The sequence below is a fragment of the Ochotona curzoniae genome, unplaced genomic scaffold (genome assembly GCF_017591425.1).
Source record: "Ochotona curzoniae isolate NIBS_2020 unplaced genomic scaffold, NIBS_Ocur_1.0 patch79, whole genome shotgun sequence".
NCBI classification, from domain to species: Eukaryota; Metazoa; Chordata; class Mammalia; order Lagomorpha; family Ochotonidae; genus Ochotona; species Ochotona curzoniae.
Genome location: NW_024467060.1, coordinates 336,560 through 363,866, shown reverse-complemented (window position 1 = coordinate 363,866; position 27,307 = coordinate 336,560). Strand labels below are relative to the sequence as shown.

The following is a 27,307-nucleotide window of genomic DNA, read 5'->3' as shown; positions in this document are numbered from 1 at the left end:
CAGGTCGTCTGTGGCGCTGCCTCCCAGGCGACAAGCAGGAGTTCTTCCACTCTACAAGATGCGAATTTGTTTCACTAGCTGCAACACAGCGGGAACACGCCTCCGATCAGTCAGGCGGGCGACCCCCTCCCGCCCTGACGTGACTCCGCCCCCAATGGCCTCGGGCCCCGCCCTTCTCTTCCGGCGACTTCACGCGGCGCAGCGCGCCTGCGCGGGGTGGGCCGTGGCCGGCCGCGGCCATGAGGGTCCTGGCGCGGAGCTGCTGGGGGCCCGGCCTGGCCAGCGGAGTGGCGAGCCGGAGGCCGCGGCCCCCGTGGCGAGCGCTGGCCGGGGTCGGCGGAGAAGACCGCCGGGAAGCTCGTGTCCGCGAGAAGCCGCCCTGGCGGGTGCTGTTCTTCGGCACAGACCACTTCGCCCGCGAGACGCTGCGGGCGCTGCACGCCGCCAGGTACCTGGGCCGGGCTGGCCGGGCTGGCCGGGCGCCGGGTCGGGTCCCCCGGCAGGTGCAGCGCAGGGCCGCGGGGCTGCACCCCGTGCCACCCCGCCCAAGGTCGTCAGCACAGCAGGGTGGGACCTCGCTTTCCTTTCCCTCCTGACTTCCGATCCTCCTCCAAGTTTGGACCCTTTGGGCTTTCGGTTCTGCACGGACGGTCGTGTCTCCTTCGTGTTGTCCACTGTGCGAGGTGGAAAGGACACGGTCGGCACCAGAGCTGTTTTCAAATAAATGAAGGTACACAGCAGACATCTTAGGCACACATTTAGTTGTTGCAGAACTGGTGTGGCGGGTAGGGACTGATGTTGGCGGCAGCTTTGCCAGCAGGCCCATCGTGAATTGCATTTCTCCTAGCTCCTCAAAAGGTGTGTTGAATACTATGCAATTGTGGTTATAGAAAAAAGTAAGGTAGTTCTGTTTTTGCTTTTAAGAAATGTTGTTAAAAACATTTTTATCGGAAAAGCAGATTTACAGAGAAAAGGAAAGACTGAGAGAAAGATCTTCCATCCGCTGGTTTGCTCCCCAAATGGCTGCAATGACCAGAGCTGAGCAAATCCAAAGCTAGGATCCAGGAACATTTTCTGAATCTCCCACGCAGGTGCAGGGTCCCAAGGACCTGGGCTATCTTCTTTCTGCTGCTTTCCCAGGCCATGAGGCGGGACATGAACTGGTGCCCATATGGGATAATGGCACCACAGAGAGAATTAGCCTATTGAGGCACTGTACCAGCCCTGTTTTGCCCATTTTTTAAGAAGTCTCCTGGGCCTGGCACGGTAGCCTTAAGGCTGAAGTCCTCTCTGCATGCACCAGGATCCCATATGGGCACCAGTTAGTGTCCCGGCAGCCCTGCTTCCCATCCAGCTCCCTGTTTGTGGCCTGGGAAAGCAGTCGAGGACCGAGGACGGCCCAAAACCTTGGGACCCTGCACTCACGTGGGAGACCTGGAAGAGGCTCCGGGCTCCTGGTTACAGATCGGTGGCTGCTTGGGGAATAAATCAAGGGACAGAAGATCTTCTCTGTCTCTCCTCCTCTCTGTATATCTGACTTTCTAATGAAAATAAATAAATCTTTTCAAAAAAAAAGACTCCTGCAATAATATATGTAGCACTAATAGGTGGAAAGAAAAAAAGGCAAAATAGTATATGTACTATTCTTGTGTAAAATGTCCATGCCATTTGTGTTTCTAGAGTTCTCTAGAATGGTAGCCACTCGCCGCACCTGGCTTTTCAAGTTGGTTAAATAAGCTTCCACTTGTGTGTGTTTTCCATTGGCAATGAGAGAGGGACAGGAAAATTTCCCATCCACTGATTGCATCCTCAAATGCCTACAATGGCTGGGGCTGGGAACTCAATCCAGGCCTCCCACTTGGGTGGCAGCGTCCTAGCTCCTGGGACTGTCACCCTCCCCTTGTGCACCTTAGCTGGAAACTGGAGTCAGGAGCCAAAAGTGTCCCTTGAATCCAGGTACTCTTGGCCTAAGATACAAATATCTTAACCACTAGCCCACATGGCCACCTCCATGTTTGTTGTAATCATTTGGTCCCAAATCCTTCATGAGTTCATCCCAAAGATAATTCAATAGTAGTGCGTAAAGTTGGGTCCTTGCCTTCATGCTGTTCCTCTTTTTTTTTTTTTCTCCTGATTTTTCTGACTTAGGGAGAACAAGGAGGAAGGCCTCATCGACAAGCTGGAGGTAGTCACGGTGCCCTCGCCGTCGCCCCGAGGCCTGCCAGTGAAGCAGTTTGCCCTGCAGACTCAGCTGCAGGTGCACGAGTGGCCGGACGTGGGCTCCGGGGACTACGATGTGGGAGTCGTCGCTTCATTTGGCCGACTTTTGAGTGAGGCTCTTATTCTTAAATTTCCCTAGTAAGTTTGCGTTCTGAGGAAATACAGATGGGTGACCTTGGGTTTTGATAAAGGAATCTGGCATTTACCATGTCATAATCTGAACCTGAGTGATCATTTTTTTTTTTAAAATAAAAGTGTGCCTTTGTGGCATGAATTGACGCAAGTTCCTGGTGGCTCTCTGTGGCCTGGTATTTAAATGCCATGGATGGGTTGTCCCTGCTGCCCACCTCCTCTGACTGCAGCTGCCTACCACCTGCTGCCCCCTCCTGGCTCTGCTGGGATGATTCCCTAGACCCCTTCTGTCCGAGGTACCCAAGACTATATTCTTGACCTCTGCCCAGCATCTGCTCCTCCTTCACTCCTTATCTCAAGAAGGGACACTTCATCCTTGCTTCTAGCTGCGTAGGCCCCAAACTCCAAACCCTAGATGCATCCCATGATCCAGCCAGCCCATCAGGAAATAACGATTGGCTCTGCCATCAGGACCTGCCTGGAACCTCTGGTGGTTTTCACTGCTGTCACCCCGACCTGTGTCCCTGCGATGGCCAGCTAACGCGTCTCGGCTTCTGTTCTCAGTCTTTTACCCAGCCCACCGGCAAAGCAGTCCCTCTCAGCCTAAGTTGGTCCCCACCCCTCCTCTTGGAAACCTCTGCTGCTTCATCTCACTTAGAAAAAGGCAAAGACCTTTGTTGTTGGCCTGCATGAACTTGAGGCTCTGGCCACACTTGGGCTGGGCCACATTGGCTACCTGTTCTACCTTAACCTTGCCTCCCACCTGTTATCCCCAGCCTGCTTCTCTGTCCACAGCCCCCTGCACACAGGGGGCTCCTGTGTTACACAGCTGATTTGCTTAGTTGTACTGGTGGAGAGACACTGTTAAACTAAGTACAGATTAGTATTTAAAACACTTAGAGAGGTGTGTTAGGAAAAGCAGCAAAGGTGAGTGGAGCTAGATGGGATTCTAGAAGCTTACTTTAAAAATGCTCTATGTGCACCTCAGACAAAGTTTCTTTGGAGATCTTCCTAATCTAAATGCCGGACTCAGAACCCTTACCAAGAAAAGAGAGAAGACAGAACAGGTCAACCAACCATCTCAGTTATGATGGACTATGTCGATCAATGGATTTTTGAAGACCTCATAGTGCGTGGAGTGGCAAGATTGGCAGCGATTCATAACTGTTGAAATATCAAAACCACTTGAGCAAGATCCTCAGAGCATGCCCTACATCCGGGACCTGGGGAGGGTGGGAAATTGGGTGGGCTTCTCCCTTAAATACCCCCCTTTAAACATGAAGGAAACAATATGGAAAAAATACTAGTCTTATCCACTTTCCTGTAGTCCTTGAACCTTTTTACCCTAATTAACTATGTAAAGATTGTCAAAATTAAAAAAAAATTAAATGCTAAAAAAAAAAAGAATGCTCTATGTGAGCTCAGTGAACTGAGGGTGATCATGTGGCCCTAAGCACGGTCTGCGTTTGTAAGGTGCATTGTAGAGTAAGAACCCCTGGAAGTCATGAGCTGTTGTGGAACAGCTTTTTCTAAGTTTCATTGGTTTCTTAGGATGAAAGAGTAGACCTTGAGCCGACCTTTGACTTTCTCCTTTTGGGTGATCTGGATTAGATTGAAGTGGTCAGTCCTTGGGCCATGTGGGGGAAAAGTCTAATGATGCAAAGCAGCTCGTTAGCTGAGGTGGCGGGGACTCAATGGGGAAGGCAGCTGGCTGACTAACCTCTGCATTTCCTCCCTCAGCGGCATGCTGAACGTGCACCCCAGCTGCCTGCCGAGGTGGCGGGGGCCAGCCCCTATCATCCACACGGTGCTTCACGGAGACGCACTCACCGGAGTCACCATCATGCAGATCAGACCCAAGAGGTACTGGGTGTCTTCTTGGGAATTTGGAGGAGGGAATTTTAAATGTTGATAGCAATCTCAGGAGAAAAGTGGGAGGGGTGCTTACTTCTGCAACTACATACTGCTTCGTGGCTTTTTGTAATGCATCCCCCCTAACCCCCCCCAACCCCTCCCACCCCGGTTTCTGACATAAGCCCCGTGTCTTGTGTTAGCAGGCGAGAGTCCAAGTAGCTGAGTTCCTGACACCCATATAGGCGACCCAGTCCCCTGGCTCCTGGCTTCAATCTGACCCAGCCCCGACTATTGCAAACATTTGAGGAATGAACCAGCAAATGGGAGATATCTCTCTCTCTTTCTCTCTTTCTGTTTTTCTCTCTCTTTCTCTGCCTTTCAGATAAGTAAAATTATATGAAAAGTTTTTTTACATGTGAAAAAGCCCTTGTGAAAATTTTAACTTGTTAATTAAAGTTATATTCACATCTGTATTTTTCTTAAAAATACTGCTTAAGTATGAGATGGTTTTATTTTTTTCTGTTTTGAAAGCCATAAAGGGAGAGAGAAGACACACAGAGAAAGCTCTAATCCACTAGTTCCCTCCCCGAATACCCATAATAGCTGCAGACTCAACACGGGTCTCCCACGTGGGTGAAAGGATCCAGCTTTTTGAGCCAACACCTGCATCTGTGGGAAGCTGGCCTCCAGGGCCAGAGGTAGGACTCAGGGCAAGGCTCTGATGTAATTCCCAAGTGTCTTCATCAGCATCTTAACTACTGGGCCAGATGCCGAACCAAGACAGGAATCTCTGTATTGGTTGTTGGGGATCTCAGTTCTGCTGGCCTTGGGCTCCAAGATTTACTTATTTATATTGGAAAGGCAGATTTACATAAAGCAAGAGAGACAGAGAAAGATCTTCCATTCGTTGGTTCACTCTCCAGATGGCCAAAATGGCCAGAGCTGAGCCCATCCAAAGCCAGGAGCCAGGGTCTCCCGCATAGATGCGGAATCCCAAGGACTTAGGCCATGCTCTGTTGCTTTCCCAGGCCGTAAGCAGGGCGCTAGAAAGTGGAGCAGGCAGGGCCTACACCAGGCCCCTATGGGATGTCAGCAATTAGCCTGTTGAGCCATGGCGCTGGCCCTTTGCCCTGGTTTTTAAATGATGGCCCCCCAAAATTTGAAGGAATATATTTTGTGTCACTGGGTCATAAATTGTCTAAAACATTTTTTCTGCCATACCTATTGTTTTTTCTGTAAAGATTTATTTTTATTGGAAAGACAAATTTACGTAGAGGAGAGACAGAAAGATCTTCCATTTGCTGGTTGACTCCCCAAGTGGCCATGACAGTCGGAGCTGAGCCAAAGCCAGGTTCTTCCCGGTCTCCCATGTGGGTGCAGGATCCCAAGGCTTTAGGCCGTCCCTCCTGCTTTCCCAGGCCACAAGCAGGGAGCTGGGTGGGAAGCAGAGCATCTGGGACAGGAACCAGCATCTATATGGGATCTGGTATGTTCAAGGCAAGGACTTTAGCCACTAGGCTACTGTGCCTGGCCCAGAAAATATATTTTTTTCTGTGTACAAAGAGAGATTTTAAAAATAATACCTATTGGTAGAATTACTTGTAATTGTAATTAAACCTCTGATTGCAACCCTAGGAAAAAAAGTAATTTAAAATCTAAGTACAGGACATACTTTGCTCCTCTTTGACACATTTCTTGTTGCTAATGGCTAGCATCGCCACTAGTGGGCAGTACTGAACTGTCTTTATGGTGGGTAGACAGATAATCTGTCCTCAGAAACAGTGATCGTGTTATTACCCACATTTTGATTTCTTTGCCAGGTTTGACGTGGGCCCCATTATCAAGCAGGAAACTGTGCCTGTGCCCCCCAAAAGCACTGCGAAGGAGTTAGAAGTGGTGTTGTCAAGACTGGGTGCCAGCATGGTATGGTTCCGCCGCATCCCTCCTCTCTTCAGTTGCTTCATAGACCTCCCCAGAGTTTTGGCAAACAGTTCTAGGACTTAAATTTTAAGCTTCTTAAAAAAAAAAAATCTATGAGGAATGGAGTTTTCATCCCTGACTTCCTAAAACTTCAGCCACTGTCTGGAATTACATGTGCATTTGGGAGAGTTCTGGGCAGGGCAGGTTTCCCATCCGGCAGCTGTCACCTTTGGGGGTGAGGTGTGTTAGGTCACACCTCCGGGGCTCACTGGCTGCCCGTCAGACAGCACCACAGCTGGCTCCTGAGTGACTGTTAGCTTTCCCCTCCTCTCCATGCCTGGGTTCCAGCATTCGCATCTCTGTGTCCTGGAATTCTGCTAATGACCCCACCTTATAGATAATCTTTGTTCTCTCCATGGCTGTGTACAGCACACTGAATCTAACAGTGGGATCTGGACAAATACTTAATGACTAAAATAGTATGTTTCCCTATACACTAACTGATCTTATACACAGCAGAAAAACATTGTCTCAAATATTGTGTATGGCACTTTCTATTCTGACCATTCATCCTGGCAGCGGTCTTACAATAGTGTCCGCTCTTTATTGGGTATTGACTTGTGTGCCAACCCTGTTCATTTTGTTTTGTTTGTTTGTGTGTTTGTTTGGTCTTCTCAGCTAGCCTTTGAGATGTTATTGCTAGCATCTGTTTCACAGATTTATGACACAGAAAGCCAAAGAGAAATTAAATAACTTTTCACAGTGACACAGCTGGTAGGTTGCAGACCTGGGATTTGAACCCCGAGCCCCAAGACTATATATAGAGTACAGTCTCCATCTGCAAAGCTTCATTGCCTACCTTCCTGCACGGAGGGGCTGTGGGAAGTGAGCAATCGAACCCAGGTCTTCCCAGCCAGGCGGAGCCCAGCATTCTCGGAAGGCATAGCGGTGACTCAAGGCTCACGCAGCAGGCCCAGGGTCTCTTACCTAGAGCCGATTTACTGCCCCCGGAATGTGCCCCACAGCTCTGTTTAAAGTTACAGGGCATCTCATAGTACAGACCTACAATGTATTTCTGCTCCTGTTGTTCGATTCGCCTTAAACGTATCTCGTTTTCCTGTAGCTCCTGTCAGTTCTGAGGACTCTGCCTGAGAGTCTGCAGCAGGGCCGGCAGCAGCCTGCTGAGGGGGTGACACACGGTGAGTGAAGGCCACAGACAGGCTGATGTCTCGGGGATGGGCCAAACAGCCGGGCCTTGGCTGTCCCTTCCCCTGCGTTTTGACTAAAGACAGAGCGCCCACTCGTATGTCCTTTCCCAGGGACTGACTGGTGAGTCATCCTCTCCCTCTTAACGTGTGCCCTGCAGAGCTTTAGACAGGCTAGTGTAGTAAATACCAGTTTCAGCCAAGTCAACAGTTAACAAAATTTGGCCCTGTTCTCTCTCTCTCTCTCTCTCTCTGTTTAGTGTTTGCAGTAAGCTTAACTTTCTCCTTTAGAGGAGATCACAGCCTCTCGCCTCTAAGTACATTAGCATGCATTTCTAAGAAAAATGAATTTCCTAATAGCGTTCAATATCTAGCTCCTATTTAAGTTTTCCTGTCAAAATCTGCTTTAGGGTTTGAAAAAAAGAATGGGGCTTGCACTGTTTAAGAGTTGTTTTATTTCTTCAGCCTCTTTAGCGTAATCCCTCCACTGTTTTTTTCCCTCTGTTGCTGACTTTTTGAAGAATCCAGGCCAGATACTTGGTTAGCTGATACTTTGCCAGTGTGGTTTAGCTTGGGTTTTAATTTCCATGGGTGTTTTAAATTTTTTTTCTTTATAATTTAACCTTGCTTTCAGTTTTTCAAGATTTGTTTTTATTTGAAAGGCAGATTTACAGAGAGAAGGAAAGACAGGTGGAGAGAGATCTTCCATCACTTGTTCACTCCCCAGGTGGCTATCCACAGCCAGAGCTGGGCTGTTTGAGACTAGGAGCCAGGAGCTTCATCTGGATCTCCTGCAGAGAAGCAGGACCCCAAGGATTGGGCCACCTGCTGCTGCTATCCCAGGCACATGAGCAGGGAGCTGGACTGAAGGTGGAACAGCTAAAGCACGAACCAGCTGCCATTTCGGATGCCAGCACCACAGCTAGAGAGTGCCTATTTTATCACAGCATGGATCACTAATTTTGCTTCTTGAATAGATAAACTATATGATGATTCAAAAGCTAAAATTGTTTTAAAAGATATATTGAGAGAGCTCTCACCTCTATCCCCTCCGGTCTTAGGGTGACGTAATAGTAGACCACAATACCAGCTTGCACCAAAGCTAGTGAAGCTGAATTTGATCCCTTCGTTGAGATGGCGGTCACCATCTCATCCAGTATAAAGAGACCCGTTTTCTCTTTTGCAATTAGCAGGTAACCCATGAGGTAACACTTTGGCATTGTGCAGATATCCCTGTTTATTTGCTATGCATAAAATAGCTTCAATATTTTAGTTCTATACAGCATTATAATACTGTATTATAATACAGCACAAAAAAAAAACCACCGAAAAGATTTAGAATTTCCTTGATGTTTTTTTGGTTGCTTGCTTATTGTTCTTTGGTTTTGGACCTTAAGATCTGTACTACCAAGGTCACACAGTAAGGTTACAATGTTTACAGTTTATAGCCATAATTATTGTTTCCTTGTAGCTCAGTTACCTAGTTTGATACAGAGTTAACTTTGTTTCAGTTTGTTTTCTGTTTTGATGATTGCTGTATTTCCTGATTGATTTTTTACTTTTTGACCGTATAAAGCGCATTAAGTGTTTTGAAGTTCAAAGCATTTACAAAAGCCTGGAGGTCCTGCTTCCATCCCTGTCTCATCCAGTCCCACATCCCTGCATGTCATAGGACACCGTTTTTATTAGTTTTGCATTTAGTTTGCTGTGTTCACTTTTTCCAGAATAAGCAAAAATACATATATCTTTATTTTTCCTTTTTTTTTTTTTTTTTTTTACAAAAGCTACCATACAATTTATTCTTCACCTTTTCCCCTACACTCAACAGTTTGTCTTGAAGGTCATGTCCAGTTCATGGAAAGAGTTTATTATTTCCTTCTTTTTTTTTTTTTTAAAGATTTATTTATTTTTATTGGAAAGGCAGATATACTGAGAGGAGAGACAGAGAGGAAGATCTTCCGTCCAATGATTCACTCCCCAAGTGAGCGCAACGGTCGATGCTATGCCGATCCGAAGCCAGGAGCCTTTTCCGGGTCTCCCACGTGGGTGCAGGGTCCCAAAGCTTTGGGCCGTCCTCCACTGCTTTCCCGGGCCACAGGCAGGGAGCTGGAAGGGAAGCGGGGCTGCCGGGATTAGAACCGGCGCCCATATGGGATCCCGGGCGTGCAAGGCGAGGACCTTAACCACTGTGCCACCGCGCCGGGCCCTATTATTTCCTTCTAAAGAAAAAAAAAAAGATTTATTTATTTTTTTGGAAAGACAGATCTACAGAGAGAAATATTCCCCATCTGTTGATTCATTCTCCAAATGTCCACAATAGCCGGAGTTGAGCCGATCTAAAGCCAGGAACCAAAAGCTTCTTCCAGGTCTCTCTTGTGGTTATAGGGTCTCAAGGACCTTGGCCATCCTCTACTGCTTTCCCAGGCCACAGCAGGGAGCTGGATGGGAAGGGGAGCAGTTAGAACACAAATTGACACCCATACAGGATTTCAGTGCTTGCAAGGGGAGAATTGACTAATTTGAGCCATTGTGCCAGACCCTGTTCTTTCCTTTTTCGTGGTAGCACAGTTCTTAGTGATGTGGATGATATGGATTTGTTTAACAGGGCCTCTATTTCTTTCAAAAAGATTTATTTAATGTGGAAAGAAGAGTGATGGGAAGAGACAGAGATCTTTCATCCACCTGATCACTCCCCAATACCCACAAACTCAAGGCTGAGCCAGGCAGAAACTAGGCGTCAGGAACTGTGTCCCAGACTTGGGCAGCAGGGGCCTGAGTCCTTGGACAGTCATCCACTGCCCTCGAGGCACATTAGCAGGAAGTTGTATCAGAAGTGGAGCAGCAGGACTGGAACCAGCTCTGTTATGGGATGCTGGCACTGCAGGTGGCAGCCTAGCCAGCTGTGCCCCTGCAGGGCCCCACTGATAAGCATTGGGTTGTTTCCTATCTTTTGCTACTTCAGAAAATAATTCTAGAAACAATTTTTTGCATATGCTGTTTTCTAATCTGTAAGTAAGAGCTTGTATCTTTAGAGTAGTTCTAAAGAGTGCTACTCCTGTGGAGGATGTATAGGATCCTTTCCTGTGTTTAAAGACTATTTACATTTCTTTCTCTTCCAGAAGTGTGATATCTTTTGCCCGGTTTTCTGTTGGGTTTTGATCTTCTCAGTTTCTAGGATTAGTTTATATAGTAGAAAAATTAGCCTTCTGTGATACAAATTGAAATTTGAAATCTAACTTTCCTTTTGTCTTATTAAAAAGTATATTTGGGGGCCAGCATTGTGATTCTGTAGGTTAAGCTGCTGCCTGTGATGCCAGCATCCCAAGTGGGTGCCACTTTGTGTCCTAGCTGCTCCATTTCTGATCCGTCTCCCTGGTAATGTGCCTGGGAAAGCAGCAGAGCGTTGGGTCCTTGCCACCTGTTTGAGACCTGGATGGAGTATCAGACTCCTGGCCTTGGCCTGGCCCAGCTCTCCCCATTGTAGCCAGCAGAATGAACCAGCAGATGAAAGATCTCTCTGTCTCTCTAATTCTGCCTTTCAAACAAATGCATATATTCTTTTTAAGAAAGTTGATTTTTATGCTGTACAAAATATCCATCTTTAATTGTTTCTTGGCCTTCAGTCATAGTTAGAAGGGCAATTTCTACTCATGTTTTCTTTTAGTGCTTATTCGGTTTATTTTTATATTATGGAAAGTTTTGAACATATGTGTTCAATGGAAGAATATTAAATTCTCTTGAGTCTCTTACTGAGCATCAGTTTTTATCAGTTCATGGCATTGAACCTGATGGTCATCCTCACTCATGGCTTTGTCTTCTAGCTCCTAAGGTATCTGCTGGCACCAGCTGTGTCAAATGGGAAGAACAAACTTCAGCGCAAGTATTCAGACTTTACCGTGCCATTGGAAACATAGTAAGTTGGAAGATTCAGGTTATAGTTTTATCTTACTGGATTTTATTTGCATTTTATTTGCTTTTTGAATGTGTTTGGGGATGAATCTTGTGAATCAAACCTAGAAAACATCAAGGTTTTTTTTCTTTTACATATTGTCTAAACTTTAATTTTTATAGCAGCCTTTGAGTTCATATCTTCAGTTATATATAACCTCGTTTAATTATCCCATTTCATAGACCAGGGAAATAGAAATGAGGTTACTAACTTAGGAGTACCCAGTCACTAAGTAACAAATGTTAAGTTTCCCAACTCCTAATCCAAAGCTTTTTGCAGTATGTCTTTCTGCCTTTAGCCATTTTTTGGAAAAGATTTATTTCTTTTTCTTTGAAAGTCAGACTTACAGAGAGACAGAGAGGAAGATCTTCCATCCACTGGTTCACTCCCCAAGTGGCTGCACCAGCCGGAGATGAGCCAGGAGCCAGGAGCCTCTTCCAGATCTCCCACATGGGTGCAGGTCCCCCAAGTCTTTGGGCTGTCCTCCACCACCTTCCCAGGCCACAAGCAGGGAGCTGGAAGGGAAGGGAGGCTTCCAGGACACGAACTTGCACCCATATGGGATCCTGGCACATGCAAGGCAAGTACTTTTAGCCACTAGGCTACCGTGTCAGGCCCCTGGGCAATTTTTTATAGTCAGATTCCCAATTAATTGATATCCACATATGACACACAAAATAAACATAATAGCTGGTTAAAATATCAAAGATAAATTCTCGTTTCATTGATAAGTTTGTAGGAATTTTTCATTTTGGTAGCTTATGCTATTGACACTCTGGGTTTACTAAACGTGTTTTTTAATGCATAACTAACTTCTTACACTGATGTTGGGTAAAATAGGAGATTGCTTTGGGATATCCTCACCATACCAGATTCTTTAGTGCAGCCTCATGTTGTTGTTATTTTATTTTTTTTTTTAAGATTTATTTATTTTTATTGGAAAGGCGGATATACAAAGAGGAGGAGAGACAGAGAGAAAGATCTTCCGTCCGATGATTCACTCCCCGAGTGACCTCAACAGCCGATAATTGCCAATCCGAAGCCAGGAGCCTCTTCCGGGTCTCCCACGCGGGTGCAGTGTCCCAAGGCTTTGGGCCATCCTCAACTGCTTTCCTAGGCCACAAGCAGGGAGCTGGATTGGAAACAGGGCTGTTGGGATTAGAACCGGCACCCATATGGGATCCCGGTGCGTGCAAGGCGAGGACTTTAACAACTACGCTGTCAGGCCAGGCACATGTTGTTGTTATCCAGTTTTAAAGTTGGATAAGTTGAGGCCTGATACAGATACTCCGTGAACTATTACCAAGTTGTGCTCAAGGTCCCATTGCTAGGTACTGAGTCAGAGTCAGCTTTGAACAAGACGTGTCTGAGAGCAAATGGTGTACTTTTCTGGCGACAGCCAAGTGGCATCAGGAAACAGGGACTTCCGAGGCAGACAGGGTGGGGTTCCCTCTTGTCTCTGCCCCTCTGGGGACTTTGTGACTTGGGGAACTCGGGCAAGGTACTTGACCCCTGAGCTTGAGTCTGTTGGTGGGAAGATAAGGGCTGGGGGAGTGTGCCTGAAGCAGCTCCTGTGATATCTGGTGGAGCGCAAGCACGCATTCAGTGACAGCTGCTGTTTGTTATTCATCTTTTCAGAAGCAGAACTGGTGCTGACAGCCTGTTAATGTGTCAGCTAGTACAGTAGGGACTGCAGATAGAGGTGGTGTGGGAAGACAGACGACAAATAAGCCAATGAAGAAGAAAAAAAAGTGAACGTTCTTTGATGAAAATGAAAATAGAATAACACGATAGATAAACTGGAGGTTGTCTTAGGTGTGGGGACAGGCTGATGCTTAAGCTCGTGGGATTTGAGCCATGTTGTGTTTGAGACACTTGGAAGACTTCCATGCGGAGATAGTGGGCAGCGTCCTGAGATGCAGTGCAGGCCACAGCTCAGGGGCCTCTCCACATCTCTGTCTTCTGCAGCTCCACTTTCCTGTTGGGCAAGAAGCACTCTGTGCTGTTGGAGACTGGGAGCGCTGCTCTGAGAGACAGGGTGGGGACTGATTCCCAGGGCTGCTCGGCAAGCCCTCCGTGTTCTCTGTATGTTCTCACACCTCTCCCGTGGGGTCACTAGCCGTGTTCTCGGCTGCCAGGATCAAAGGAGATATTTAAGTCCACGCAGGCATAGCAGTACTGATGGTGCACACTGACATTAAGTCCTTGCCATCATCTTCCTTTCTGAATGCTCTGATGAGCACGTGGGATCCCCACTCAAGCACGAGAGCTGCATGTTCTGAATGTGTGTTCTGCATACTTACTATTCTCAGTTAAAAATATGTGGCTTTTTTGGTCCACACCATTCCAGGATCTTTTGAAGGGGTTGGTATGTGGCACAGCAGGTTGAGGTACCAGTTGAGATGCCTATATTCCATATGGAAATGTCCATTCCAGTCCTAGCTGCTCCACTTTCAATCTAGCTTCCTGCTAACGCACTTGGGAAGCTAGTGGCTAATGGCCCAGGTACTTCAGTCACTGCCTCCTGTGTAGGAGACCATGACGGAGTACCTGGCTCCTAGCTTTGGCAGATCCTAGCTTTGGAATGAACCAGAGATGGAAGATCTCCCTCTCTGTGTTTATCTCTCATTCCCTCTGCCTCTTAAAGAACTAAATAAATATATCTTTTAAAAAAAAAGGAAAAAAATTTAAACATGGAAATGAATGACTGACACTAAAATTAAGTCAACAGATTAGGAAAAATATTCATAACACATACATGAGTTAAAAAGCTACTATCTTAAATATAAAAAGATCTTTGCAAATTATTAAGATATGAAAAAGTTGGTAAGATATATGCAAAGGGTGGGCCTGACACGATGGCTCATTGGCTAAATCCTTACCTTGCATGTGCCAGGATCCCATATAGGCACCAGTTCATGTCCCAGCTGCTAAACGTCCCATGCAGCTCCCTGCCTGTAGCCTGGGAAAGCAGTCAAAGATGGCCCAAAGCCTTGGGACCCTGCACTTGCAATGGGTGACCCGGAAGAAGCTCCTTGCTTCAGATTGGCTCAACTCTGGCTGTTGTAACCACTTGAGGAGTGAGCCACTGTTTGTTGAATCTTTCTCCCTGTCCCTCCTTCTCTCTGCAAATCTGCCTTTCCAATAAAAATAAATAACTCTTGGAGATGAGTTGGGGTGCTGACGATGGCAGCGGCAGCGGGGAGGCCACGGCGCGGGCTGGGGCACACAGTCCCACTGAGGATGGCTTCGGCCTGTCCGCTTTGGAGACCAGAGAGCATTGGGATGCTGTCTGAGAGAGAACTACAGACTTTCCGGGAATGTGGGGATACAGGAGAAATCTGCTTTGGAGAAGAGAGCATGACCGACTGCTAAGGTGGATGCAGAAACGGAAGGTTCTATTGGATGCTTCAGTGCTGGATGTTGGAACTGGAAATGGTGTCTTCCTGGTTGAACTTGCAAAATTTGGTTTCAGTAATATTACTGGAATTGATTACTCTCCCTTGGCAGTTCAGCTTTCTGGAAATATCCTAGAGAAAGAAGGGTTATCTAACATCAAATTAAAGGTGGAAGACTTTTTGAATCTTTCCACAAAGCTGTCTGGATTTCAAATTTGTATCAACAAAGGGACTTTTGATGCCATAAGCCTTAATCCTGACAATGCAGTTGACAAGAGGAAGCAATTTGTGAACTCCTTCTCCAGGGTGTTAGAAGCAAAAGGCTTTTTCCTAATAAACTCTGTAATTGGACCAAGGAATAGTTACGTAGTGAATTCAGCGAAGGATTTGAACTTGTTGAAGGACTGCCAACCCCTACCTTCAGCTTTGGTGGCAGATCTGGAAACACTGTAGCTGCGTTGGTTTTCCAAAAATCCTGATCCTTTTCTGAGAACAGATTCAGGTAACTTCTTAAGAAGCAACAAAGCAAAATGAACCCAACAGAACATGCAAGCATTGATAAGGTTTAGTAAGTACCAGTGATGCACATGTTGAATAGATATAATGAATTGGTTAAAAAAAAGAAGGAAAGAAAGAAAAATTCATGATCATGTAAGTCATTGATTTTTAGAGGCCAACAATTTTTAATTTTGTATTTGAGATGTAAATATTTTCTCTTTGATTTGAAAGCTTTAAGATAGCAAATGAATTTACAGACAGCATGTCTTTTTAATTTTTGTGGTTGGTAAAAGTGAATTGACTGGCTAGTTATGAAAATGTGATCAGACTATTCCAGAGCTGGAATAATATGTACAAGAAACCTGTTAGTATTTACTAGACTGTTTATGAAACATGACAAGACATAGTGTTTTGGTTGAATAGAGGGGTTTTTTTAAGATTGCTTTATAACTAAGAAAACACCCTTGGTCTTCACGTATACAATTAAATAAAATCAAAGAAATATATCAGCTGATAAAGCAAAATAAATAAGTAAATCTTCAAGATATGTGACAAGTTGACTTGCCTCACTAATAGTCAGCAATAGATTCCTTATGTAAGTCTGTAACCCAGACATTCCACCTAAAACCACACACAAAAACTATTTTCCAGAAATGCATAGTGCTCAAAGATACATCTAAAAAACCGATCAGTAACACTTTATAATATCAAGAAATTGAAAAAAAAACTGGAATATGCATCTTAAAAAACTGAAATATATACTGCATATACAGAGTGAAATAGAAAGAAGTAATGAAAAATTGTCTGTGGCCAATGTAAAGTATAAGATCTTTGTAAAACTTTGTTATAGATTTTTGTAATAATATTCAAAATATTGGTTACAGAATATCACTTTCTAAGAGATGGTTTTTAACATCAGTGCTGTAGTGCTTGAATTTTTTATAAATATATATTTAAATTGGAAATATTAATAAAGTGTTTTTAAAACACTGTTTTAAAAATAATGTTTAAGGTCTTATAAACCCTGGAGAAACTGAGAGAGGACCATGCTTATGTTGTGTGTCGTAAGTTTAACGACCAAGTTCCCAGTTCCTCTGTAACTGGGAGAAAAGTCAGACCAGATTAACACAAAATAGCAAGACTTACAGATTGAAAATACTCCATTATGAACCCTTCGTGTATTTTATTTGCAGATTCCGTTGCAGACACTCTGGATGGAAAACACCATTAAACTTCTGGATTTGGTAGAAGTGGACAGTTCGGTCCTTGCTGGTACTAACTGAATAACTAACGTTGAAGATGTTCTCACTGCCATCTATTTAAAATTGTGTTCATTTTATACATTTACTTAAAAAAAAGATACGAATTATTTTTAATTCTGTTCAGTGATGATAATAGTTTACATTCACTTCTCTTGCTCCTTACAAAGTCTATTCACATGAACTGTCGTAACCATCATGGGAACCTAGGAGGCAGGCCAAATTCGCTTCTGTTTAAAGTCTGTGATGTGGTACAGTAATGTGTTCAGGGAGTAAAAACTGACTCGGTTAGTTTCTTTCTGATAAATATCACGATGAAAATGTTCAGGCAGCTCAGTGAGAATCTAGGCCAGGGAACTGCATGGCTCTCTGAATTCTGTGTTCCCAATGTTTTCATTGGGAAGGCGGGTTTATAGAGAGAAGGAAAGATAGAAAGATCTTCTATCTGCTGGTTCACTCCATAAATGAGCACAATGGGTGGAGCTGAGCTGATCAGAAACCAGGGGCTTCTTCCAGGTCTCCCATGTGGCCACAGGGTCCCGAGGTCTTGAGTCATCTCTACTACTTTGCCAAGTCATAAGCAGAGAGCTGGATGGGAAGTGGAACAGTTGGGACTCAAAGCAGTACCCATAATAAGGTATCCCAGTTCTTGCAGAAGGAGGAGTAACCAGTTAAGTCAATGTGCTGGCCCCGGAAATAATTTTTTTTTTAAAGCATGATTATAAAGTAGGAGATCAGCAAATACATCCTTTCCAGTATGAACACACTGCTTCTCAAAATGTTACCTTTTTCTTTTTTGAGAAAATACCAAGAAATTGCATAATTATTATTTTTCATTCTCTCTCCCCGCGCCCTCATTCTTCAGATCCCAAACTAACAGAACAGACTGTTACTCCAGGTTCCGTTATATACCACAAGCAGTCACAGATGTTGCTGGTTTGTTGCAAGGTACATTTTCCTTTAGTTTGAAATTACCATACTGATTTTTACTGATTTTATCATTTTTTGTAAAGATTTGTTTTTATTGAAAACTCAGATTTACAGAGAGAAGGAGAGATAGAAACATCTTCCATCTGCTGGCTCACTCCCCAAGTTGCCAAAATGGCCCAAACTGAGCTGATCCAAAGCCAGGAGCTTCTTCTGGGTCTCCCATGTAGGTGCAGAGTCCCAAGGCTTTGAGCTGTCCTCTGCTGCTTTCCCAGGCCACATGAAGGGGGATGGAAGAGAAATGCAACAGGCAGGATATGAACTGGCACCTATATGGAATCCCAGTACATGCAAGGCTCCAAGGACTTTAGCTACTAGGCTACCATGCTGGACCCTGAATTTATCATTTGTATCATTATCTAGTTCAGGCTTCACGTAATTGCTGCTTGTCCTTCTGATTGGGCAGTAGACAGCTTACTTTTCTTAAGAAATACTGAAATCCTTAGCAAAGCTTTGTGAGATTCTCTTGCTATTGTGCCAAGGCCTTATTGTCACTTGGTCAGGGAAAGAAGATTGAGGAGGGCCCAGTGCAGTAGCCTAGAGGCTAAAGTCCTTGCCTTGAACACGCTAGGATCCCATATGGGTGCCAGTTCTAATTCTGGTGGCCCCGCTTCCCATCCAGCTTGTGGCCTGGGAAAGCAGTGGAGGACGGCCCAAAGCCTTGGGACCCTGCACCCACGTGGGAGAAACCTGGAAGAGGCTCCTGGCTTCGCACTAGTGCAGCACCGGCCGTTGCGGTCACTTGAGGAGTGAATCAGCATGTAGAAGATCTTCCTCTCTGTCTCTCCTCCTCTGTGTATATCTCACTTTCCAATAAAAATAAATTTTTCAAAAATCTTAAAAAAAAAAAAGATGGTTAAGGAACTTGAATCCTTTCTTAAAAGAAAATTTGTGTCTGTAAATTTGTTTCAGTAATGCAGTCTAGCTAACAGGCTGTTGTGTTTGGTAACATAAAAGATAGTCACATCCAGTGTCCTGCTGAATGACTACGGGGTAAAAGTCCTCCTGCTTTGGTTGCCCAGCAGTTCTTGGAGAGACATTGAACTGTGTGCAATGACTTGAGCTGTAACAAGACATATTCCTGAAAAATATTCTGCCTCCCCCGACTTGCTGTCTTGTAAATGTTAAAGAACAGTGATGAGTTGACATGGCCTACACAGACTGTGGATGCAGAGCCCCTTCGCCCATCCGCCCCCAGCAGCCCCTCTTCATCTGCCCAGTGGGTTCTGGAGCATGGCTGGACGCCTCTGTCTGGTGATCGCACACCACGTGCCTGCAGTTTGCCCTCAGAGCTGGGACTGTGGGCACACGTGGGTTTGAGTCTCACCGGGTTGTGCTACTTTCAACAAATCACCCACCCTCTCTGGGCATCAGTTTTGCCTTCAGAGATGAAGAGGAAACTGGTTCTGCCTACTGTTGATGATGTCACATTGTCCAGTCACAGCAGGGCAGGTGGACATACTCAGAAAGCCATGGAAGACCACCCTGCCAATGGCGCCCCCTTGTTCTGCCCCCGTTAGGTTAGATGGGTTTTGCTCTCCCTCTGGTAGTCAACCTTCAGAGCCAAGAAATGGCGCATGTGACCTACCACAGTGCTTTTTGCAGCTTGGCATGTTGTAACGGTTTGCGTCCAAAATAAATAAGTCATGAGCTAAAGTGTAGTTAGTTTTTTTCAGTTCTGCCACCACTGCCTACTCACTGTTTGTCTCTTGCACTGTTTTAGGATGGCTGGATTGGCGTCCGATCAGTAATGCTTAAAAAAACTCTGACAGCCACTGACTTCTACAATGGATATTTACACCCTTGGTACCAAAAACATTCCCAAGCTCAACCAAGCCAGTGCAGATTTCAGACTCTCAGACTAACAGCTAAGAAGAAGCTGGAGAAAAAAAATTGTTGCTATGCAACAGTGTATTAAGTAGGAAGAAGATGGACAGGAACCTATTACGTATTTGTCACTTACAAAAAGCCTTATTTATAAGGAATTGCCTTGATTTCTAAAGAAGATGATACAGTTGGAGAAAGAGAAGATGGACTGCCGCCCTTTCTTCTGTTTGTGTCAAGAAAGTTGAAAGCAACCTTTTCTACTTGTATAACAAGACGTTTAAATAAAATTTGGATTTATGTCAAACTCAAGGAGATTGTATCTGGCCCTAAAAGCAAGGGCAACTGATTGGTATGTATATGGATTTTGAAAGGAGGGGTTAATTTGTTTGTTTGTTTGTTTGTTTGTTTTTAGAGGGGGAGAATGGAGACAGATCAGATTTTACAGAGAATGGGAGAGAAAGAAAAAGATCTTAAATCCTCTGCTTCATTCCCGAGATGGCCAAAGCTGAGCTGATCTGAAGTCAAGAGCCAGGAGCTTCTTCCAGGTCTCCCTCATGGGTGCAGGGTCCCAAGGCTTTGGGTCGGCCTCCACTGCTTTCCCAGGCCACAAGCAGGGAGCTGAATGAAAAATAGAGCAGCCAGGATATGAACTGATAACCATATGGGATCCCAACACTTGGCAAGGGGAGGATTAGCTAATTGAGCCATTGCACTGGGCTCAAAGTAATTTTATTTTTTTATTTTTATTTTTATTATTATTATAAGAAAGACATACAAAGAGGAGCAGAGACAGAGAGGAAGATCTTCCATCCATTGATTCACTCTCCAAGCAGCCACAATATCCAGAGCTGTGCCAATATGAAGCCAAGAGCCCGGAGCCTCCTCCGGGTCTCCCATGCAGGTGCAGGGTCTCAAGGCTTTGGGCTGTCCTCAACCACTTTCCCAGGCCACAAGCAGGGAGCTGGATAGGAAGCAGATCTGCTGGGATTAGAACTGGAGCCCATATGGGATCCTGGTGTGTGCAAGACGAGGACTTTAGCCTTTAGCCTCTAGGCTACCATGCCAGACCCGTGCTTTTGAATATCCTCGTGTACACAGCTAGCTGACTCTTTCTCTGGAGACTCCTGACTGATACACCACCATGATCCAGCTGCTCTCATCCCTCATCTGGGCCTGCAACTTCATCTGCTCCTCTGGGTGGCAGTAGCATCTAAAGGAGCTGCCTTAGAGCCACAGTAGGAAGAAAGTTTGAGGTCAGGAAGCAGATCTGTGTAATTCCAGATGTCAGTTTAGAAATAGAGAAACCGGGACCTGCTGCCTAGTGACAACTCCAGGATTAAGAACCTAAAGAGGACGATGGACTTCATGTGAGGGGAAAAAAGGGGGGTCTTATTCTGGTTTAGAGGACAATAAAAATGTTTGAGCATAAAATTAAATTCAAGAGAACAGCAGCCAGAAGGATGTTTATTGCTTTTATACTTGATCTTTACAGTCTATTTTCATCAAATATCCTCTAGGCAAAAATACAGTTTTCCATTGACGGGCACTCAGAGAGAGTCCACAAACCCAGCCTGCACCCCACACCGCCGCTAACTGCAGCCCCAGGCTGCTCTGTGGCCGCCAAGTGACAACCTGCATCTCCTTTGCCAGGCATGTTATGAGGAACAGAAACAGCACAGCTAGCCAGCGCCTGGACCGCAGGTTCTCAATGTCATTAGTGTGGGCTCACACATGTGATGTGCCAGGCTCGGGTCTAAGGACTTTACCCGAACTACCTAATTTTATCTCTGCAATAGCATTATGAAATAGGTAGTATTACTGGGTCTCATCTTTCCAGAAGGTTAAGTAACCGCTTCTAGGTTGAGCCAGAATCCACACTGCTGTCATCTGACTCCAAGTGTCTTATTTGCCAACATTTTTGCCCTTGATTAAAGAACATCGGCTATTAGGCCTTGGTGCTCAGAAATGAAGAAATGGAAGGACATGAACTGTTTCGTTTTTGTTTGTTTAAAGATTTTATTTGAAAGGCAGCGTTATAGAGAGGAGAGACAGAGAATCTTTTATCCAACTGGTTCATTCCCCAGGTGGCTACAATGGCTGGAGCTGGGTCAGTCCAAAGCCAGGAGCTAGGAGCTTCTTCCAGGTTTCCCATAGCGGTGCAGGAGCCGAAGGCTTCAGGTCATTCTCTGCTGCTCGCCCAGGCCATTAGGGAGCTGGATTGGAAGTGAAACTGCAGAGACTCGAACCAGTGGCCACATGGGATGCCAGCACCATAGTCAAAGGATTAGCCTGCTACATTATGGCAGCCCCTGTGGCACTATGCCAGCCCAAGGACAGGGCATGTTAACTGAGGACCCACTATATCCAGATAGACTGTAGAACTCTACAGAAATAAACGGCTATTTGGGAGGATAAAATAATACAACTCTTTTTTTCCAAGTTTCTTACTGCTGTTCTTCCAGAAGGTCAATTCATCAGGGCAGGTATTCGGCACAGAGCTACTGTGCCGGCTGAGGCTCTCACACCCCATGTTGGAATACCTGAGGTTCATACTGAGTTCTGGCTTCTTGGCACCAGCTTCCCGCTGCTGCAGACTCAGAGACAGCAGTACAGGCTCAAGTCATTGGATTCTGCCACCCACGTGGAGACCTGGATCGAGTTCCCAGCCCCCAGCTTTAGCCAAGCCTATTCCTGGCTACTGCAGGCTTTTGACAGGTAAACTGGGGAGCTCACTATCCTTGATTGCTTACATTGGCAAATGATACACAAGATGGGGTATCTTTGCTTAGGAATTTTTGTTTTTAAAAGGTAGTAATGAGGGCCTGGAGTGATGGCTCAGTAGCTAAATCCTCACCTTACACGCATCATGATCCCATATAGATGCCAGTTCATGTCCTGCCTGCTCCACTTGGATTCAGCTCCTTGCTTGTGGCCTGCACCTGTGTGGGAGACCTGGAGGGGCTCCTGGCTTTGGATCAGCTCATCTCCAGCCGTTAGGGCCATTTGGGGAGTGAACCAGTGCATGGAAGATCTGTCTCCTTTCCACAAATCTGATCTGTCTTTCCAATAAAAATAAGTTTTTTTTAATTTACTTCCATTATTTAAATGGATCTTCTTAAAAAATATCATTGAGAGCAAGAAGAAGGGGAAATATGACCAGAGAAGAGTAGCTCTGGGCAAAGGCTATATGAAGTTTCAACTTGCATCTCGTATTTATAGAGTCCAAAATACCAAAATTGCCAAGAACTTATAGCTCATTTAGTCCAAAGTTGGACTTACATTTTAAAGAAGGAAACAACACGGAGCAGTGTCTTGCCCAAAGACAGAACTCAGGTTTGAGTCCCAGATGACAATAAACTATTAATCACAAGTAATCTATAATCTATTTGATAAAACTTTCGGATATCAAGCCACAGAACAGACACGTTGGCATCTTTCTCAGGCAGTTCCAGTCCCACTCTGCCTGATCTCTGTAATCCCCTGCAGTGTGCACTTGACACGAACTTGATCTGCCTATGGGTAGCAGCATTCATTTCCCGATCCTGGCTCCCAGCGTGATCTCATGTCCAACACTGCAGGGAGTTGTGCTCTGGGAAGCTCCAAAGGATGCTATTCCAAGCATTGGCACTGGTCTAAAAAGTCAAGTGCTTAGGTCCCTTTCACTTTGCTACACTTGCATAGTCCCTGGGGTGAAGAAGGGACATTCCCTCCAGTGGGAGGCCCCCAAGCACAGGGAAGAGCCTGTACCGAAGCCTGGAGGACTGAGGCATCATGGGGTTTGGGACGAGAGGCCTTTGGAGCAGTAGGGAGCACTTTGGTCTCACACAGAGTGGAAAGCCAGACCTGCTCTCAGCTGTGTAACTTGGAACTTGAGCTGCAAGGCAATGGGGAGTTAGTAAAGGATTCACAGGAAGGGGGCCACATGGATGTAGCTGCTTTTAGTTTTTGTCAAATACTTGAATACATGCTTACATAAGCTCAAATACTAAATCCAAAGCCAAAGCTTTCCTTTACTGCTCCTGCTTCCTTCTATCTCCACTTCTCCTCCAAAGTGACCACTATGCTATTTCGCATGGGTCTTTATCCACATTCAGAAAGTACATTTTCTTTTTTAAAGATTTTTTAAAATTTTTATTGGAAAGGCAAATATACAGAGGAGGAGAGACAGAGAGGAAGATCTTCCGTCCGATGATTCACTCCCCAGGCAGCCGCAATGGCTGAAGCTGACCCAATCCAAAGCCAGGAGCCAGGAGCTTCTTCCGGGTCTCCCACACGGGTGCAGAGTCCCAAAGACTTGGGCCATCCTCGACTGCTTTCCCAGGCCACAAGCAGGGAGCTGGATGGGAAGCGCAGCTGTGGGGATTAAAACCGGGACCCATATGGATCCCAATGTGTGCAAGGAGAGGACCTTAACCACTATGCTATCACGCCAGATCTGAACGTGCATTTTTATTATTCTTATTTTTATTTTGATAATCTTTACATAGTTGATTAGGGCAAAAAGGGTCAAGGGCTACAGCAAAGTGGGTAAGACCATTGTTTCCACATTCTCTTTTTTCCTTCCTATATCTGAGGGAAGGGGAGAGATAAGAGGAGAAACCCCCCCCCAGCCTCCCAACCATCCCAGGGTCTCCAATGTGGGGCATGCTCTGAGGGCACTGCTCAAGTGGTTTTGATAGTTCAACAGTTCTGAATTGCTGCCAATCTCACCATTCCAAGCACGATGAAATCTCCAGAATCCATTGGTTGACATAGTCCACCTTAGAGTCTCCATTTGCCCAGGTTTTCACTGCCAACTCTTGGCTGGGATAGTGGATTGATTTGTTCTGTCCTCCATCCTATGGTACAGGACCAGGTGTCCTCTGCAGGCTCCAATGGACTGCCATATTCTCCATGTGCACCTGGATATGTCGTCCACTGCTCCGTCTAAGCCACTGAGGCAGCTCATCAGCTTTGACACATGCACTCCATGGTCAAACCTTGAAACTTAAGAAGTGCATTGTTTTATTGTATATATGCACAATGATATATCTAGGGTTATGGTGAAGGTGAGTTCTAAAATACTATCCTGTCAAAAGATCAGTAAGAGGGACAGAGCGTGGGTCTGGGCAATTCTGAGAGCCTACTGGCCATCTGTTTACTTGATGTTCACAACCTGTTGCATGAGCATTCCAGTTTCTCGATGAGATCCTCACACAGGGAGTGGTACCGTGGGAACCATGGGGCCCGTGCCAGCCAGGACAGCTGCAAGTGCCTGCAGCCCATCCACCGGGCCTGCCTGCCCTGTCGCCAGTGGGGGTCAACAGCGTGCTGCCTACAGTTGTGCCTTACAGGACAGCTGGAATTCACAGATATTAAATGTTCCTTGTTGGGATTAAGGGGACTGACAATGTGCTTGCCATTTGTTACAGAACAACTGAGTGGGTTCTTTTCTAAGGGAAACAAAACCTTCCATTATGTTCACTTTTGATCTTTTACAAAATAATGAAAGTAGGTAGGTTGTGAACTATAGTTACATAAATTATAGGTTTTTCTATTATCAGCAGTCAAATTCAAAAATCTCACACACTAACAGAACAAGGGCTTCTGATATACACAGGGATACCCTCAGGCTTAGATCTCATTAAAGCTATTGCTAAAGTGAGGTTTAGGGATGTGGGAGAATTGCAGTTTGCTGAATACACACTGCTCGATTCATTCACGCATGAATACACTCAGTATATCCTTAGTGCCCAAGGATGACAGGCCAGATCACTATTACAGAAAACCGGTGAGATGAGTCCAGGTTCATGTCCTGGTCTCTGTGACAGTTTATGAGATCAGACACAAGGGTGAGAGTAGAAGTGAGCTTTCACTTTTAAGTGAGAGAAAGAGAAACTAAATGGTACAATCAGCGTGGCCAAGCTCCTGAGGTCTTGCAGTCTAGGGGGATCTATGTCTTACTGTGTTGCTGCCAAGGAACAAAGGTAGTAGCCCCGTGAAGGCTGGGGGCAGTCTTAGTGGATCCCTTTCTAGCTACTCCCACTGGAGAGCGTGAGCTGGGATCAGGACAGACCAGACTAAGCAGGGCTACAAACCTTTACGCCTCAGGTGGACTAGATCCGGGAAAAGCCAGACTGGGCTGATTATTCCTACTGGTGCAAACAAAATTAGAGTGGGTGAGGGTTGTTTTGGCTTAGCCACAGCATCAGCTGGCAGAAGCTGGCACTGGGGCCTAGTTCTGTCAAGTCAAACCACAGAACTACCTGGAGAGAGCACAATCCAGGAGTGGGAGAGGCCTGGGAGGGAAATAGTGGGCTCCTCCCTCTTGGGTTACCACTTCTACAGGAGGGCACGAAAACCAGGACAGGGGCTGGGGTGGAATGGGGTGTGGGACAGACTGGACTAGTCTGCTACACATACTGGCAAACCAGGGTAGGGGGCGGGCCTGGTGGGGTTATTGTGGGTCGCTCCAACTAGGCTGCAGCTCCCACTGGTTTATGCGAGGGCCAAGTATGTGCTGGGCAGAACCAGGCTGGACTGCAACACCCATTGGTTCCAGTGGAAGTTGGGGCTGAAAACAGAACCAACCCAGCAATTGCAACCACCAGCTGATCAGGGCCATGGACTGTGCCGGGCCCTGTACTTGCTAGTACATTCAAGAATTTGGTCTGAGAACACCTCAAAGTTTCTTTGGAGATCTCCCCAATTGAAATGCTGGACTCAGAACCCTAACCAAGAAAAGAGAAGACAGAACAGGTCAATCAACCATCTCAGCTATATGTTGGCAGCGAAATACAGGGCAAACAGAGACTCTATGATGGACTATGTCAATCAGTGGATTCTTCAAAGACCTCATAGTGCTTGGAGTGGCAAGATTGGCAGCGATTCATAACTGTTGAACTATCAAAACCACTTGAGCAAGAACCTTGGAGCATACCCTACATCCGGGACCTGGGGAGGGTGGGAAATTGGGTGGGCCTTCTCCCTTAATATCCCCCTTTAAACATGAAGGAAACAATATGGAAATAATAGTCTTACCCACTTTCTTATAGCCCTTGAACCTTTTTACCCTAATTAACTATGTAAAGATTGTCAAAAATATAATAATTTTATATATATATGTAAATATATATATATAAAGAAAAGAAACCCCAGATCCTGTTCTCTAAACTTAGGTCTTGTCATAGTGGACAAGTATTTGTTTTAAGAGGCTTCCCTGCGTGCTGGCAAGGAGCTGTTCGTGGAAGGCACTGGTTTCTCAGCTGCAGGCAGAGGTCCCAGTCCAGCAAGAGAAATGGAAACCAGTGCCCAGCATAAGTTGTCCATGCAGCTTGGGGCTTGCCACTTAGTCTCCTCATTAAACCATTCCAGAATTCTCAGGGAAGTCCCCCACGGTTTTGAAACCTTCTGTGGAAATATGCTGTACACACCAGTGTGAGGCTTACAGTAAATCATCAGTTCCTGTGGCTGGCCATTACCACCAACGAGGGGAGTTGGAAAGGCAGGAGGTGTGTCACCAGGTCTTGGGAAAGGCCAAGGGAGGCTGGCCAAAACCTGGCATGGAACCCAGGTTCCCAAGCCAGAGGACAGAGGTCGTTACTAAGAATGCACTTTAACTGGAGTCTTCCCTGACCTTAATGCCTGGGTAAGGACACAGACCACGGGCCACTAGGGAACAGGGTTTCCCTACAACTTATGAAAGAGGGACATGTTAGGACCTGATGGGAGAATCCCTTAAAAGCTGCCAGCAAGACCAACACGTTTATTCAACCTTGCCGTACACTACTCTGGTGCAAACCTGGAGATGTTTAACAGGAAAGGAGTCGGGCCGCCTGTGAACAATGATTGTAAACTCATCTTTATAAAGCCATCTTTCAAGGAAACTGCTGACGGGACGGCTGGATGAGGAGTTTGCTTCCAGAAATGCTCTCAAACAGGAGCACGAGGCTGGAGGCGTGGCTTGTAAAATAAACAAAACCTGCCAAGCTTGTGCACAGCCCAGTTCCCCAAAATTTGGAACCCAAACAAACGTCCTCAAAGCTTTACGAGAACGCACGCCCATCACACCCTAAGGCA

At 45.7% G+C, this 27,307-nt stretch overlaps 1 protein-coding gene and 1 pseudogene across 1 annotated transcript; both read left to right on the top strand.

Moving 5' to 3' along the window:
* Nucleotides 1–239: 239 nt before the first annotated feature.
* Nucleotides 240–19,407, top strand: LOC121168236 (methionyl-tRNA formyltransferase, mitochondrial-like). Its single transcript, XM_040998148.1, has 9 exons — nucleotides 240–448; nucleotides 2,149–2,358; nucleotides 4,093–4,215; nucleotides 6,027–6,129; nucleotides 7,250–7,325; nucleotides 11,153–11,244; nucleotides 16,370–16,448; nucleotides 17,301–17,383; nucleotides 19,146–19,407. Exons 1-9 carry the CDS (start codon nucleotides 240–242, stop codon nucleotides 19,338–19,340), a joined length of 1,170 nt encoding a protein of 389 aa, XP_040854082.1. The 3' UTR covers nucleotides 19,341–19,407.
* On the top strand, nucleotides 14,448–15,291 carry LOC121168237 (annotated as a pseudogene).
* Nucleotides 19,408–27,307: the final 7,900 nt, after the last annotated feature.

Coding starts and splice junctions, on each gene's coding strand:
- LOC121168236 (XM_040998148.1), top strand. CDS start 240: ATGAGGGTCCTGGCGCGGAGCTGCTGGGGGCCCGGCCTGGCCAGCGGA. Junction 4,216..6,026: donor ATGCAGATCAGACCCAAGAG/GTACTGGGTGTC, acceptor TTTCTTTGCCAG/GTTTGACGTGGGCCCCATTA. Junction 11,245..16,369: donor ACCGTGCCATTGGAAACATA/GTAAGTTGGAAG, acceptor TTTTATTTGCAG/ATTCCGTTGCAGACACTCTG.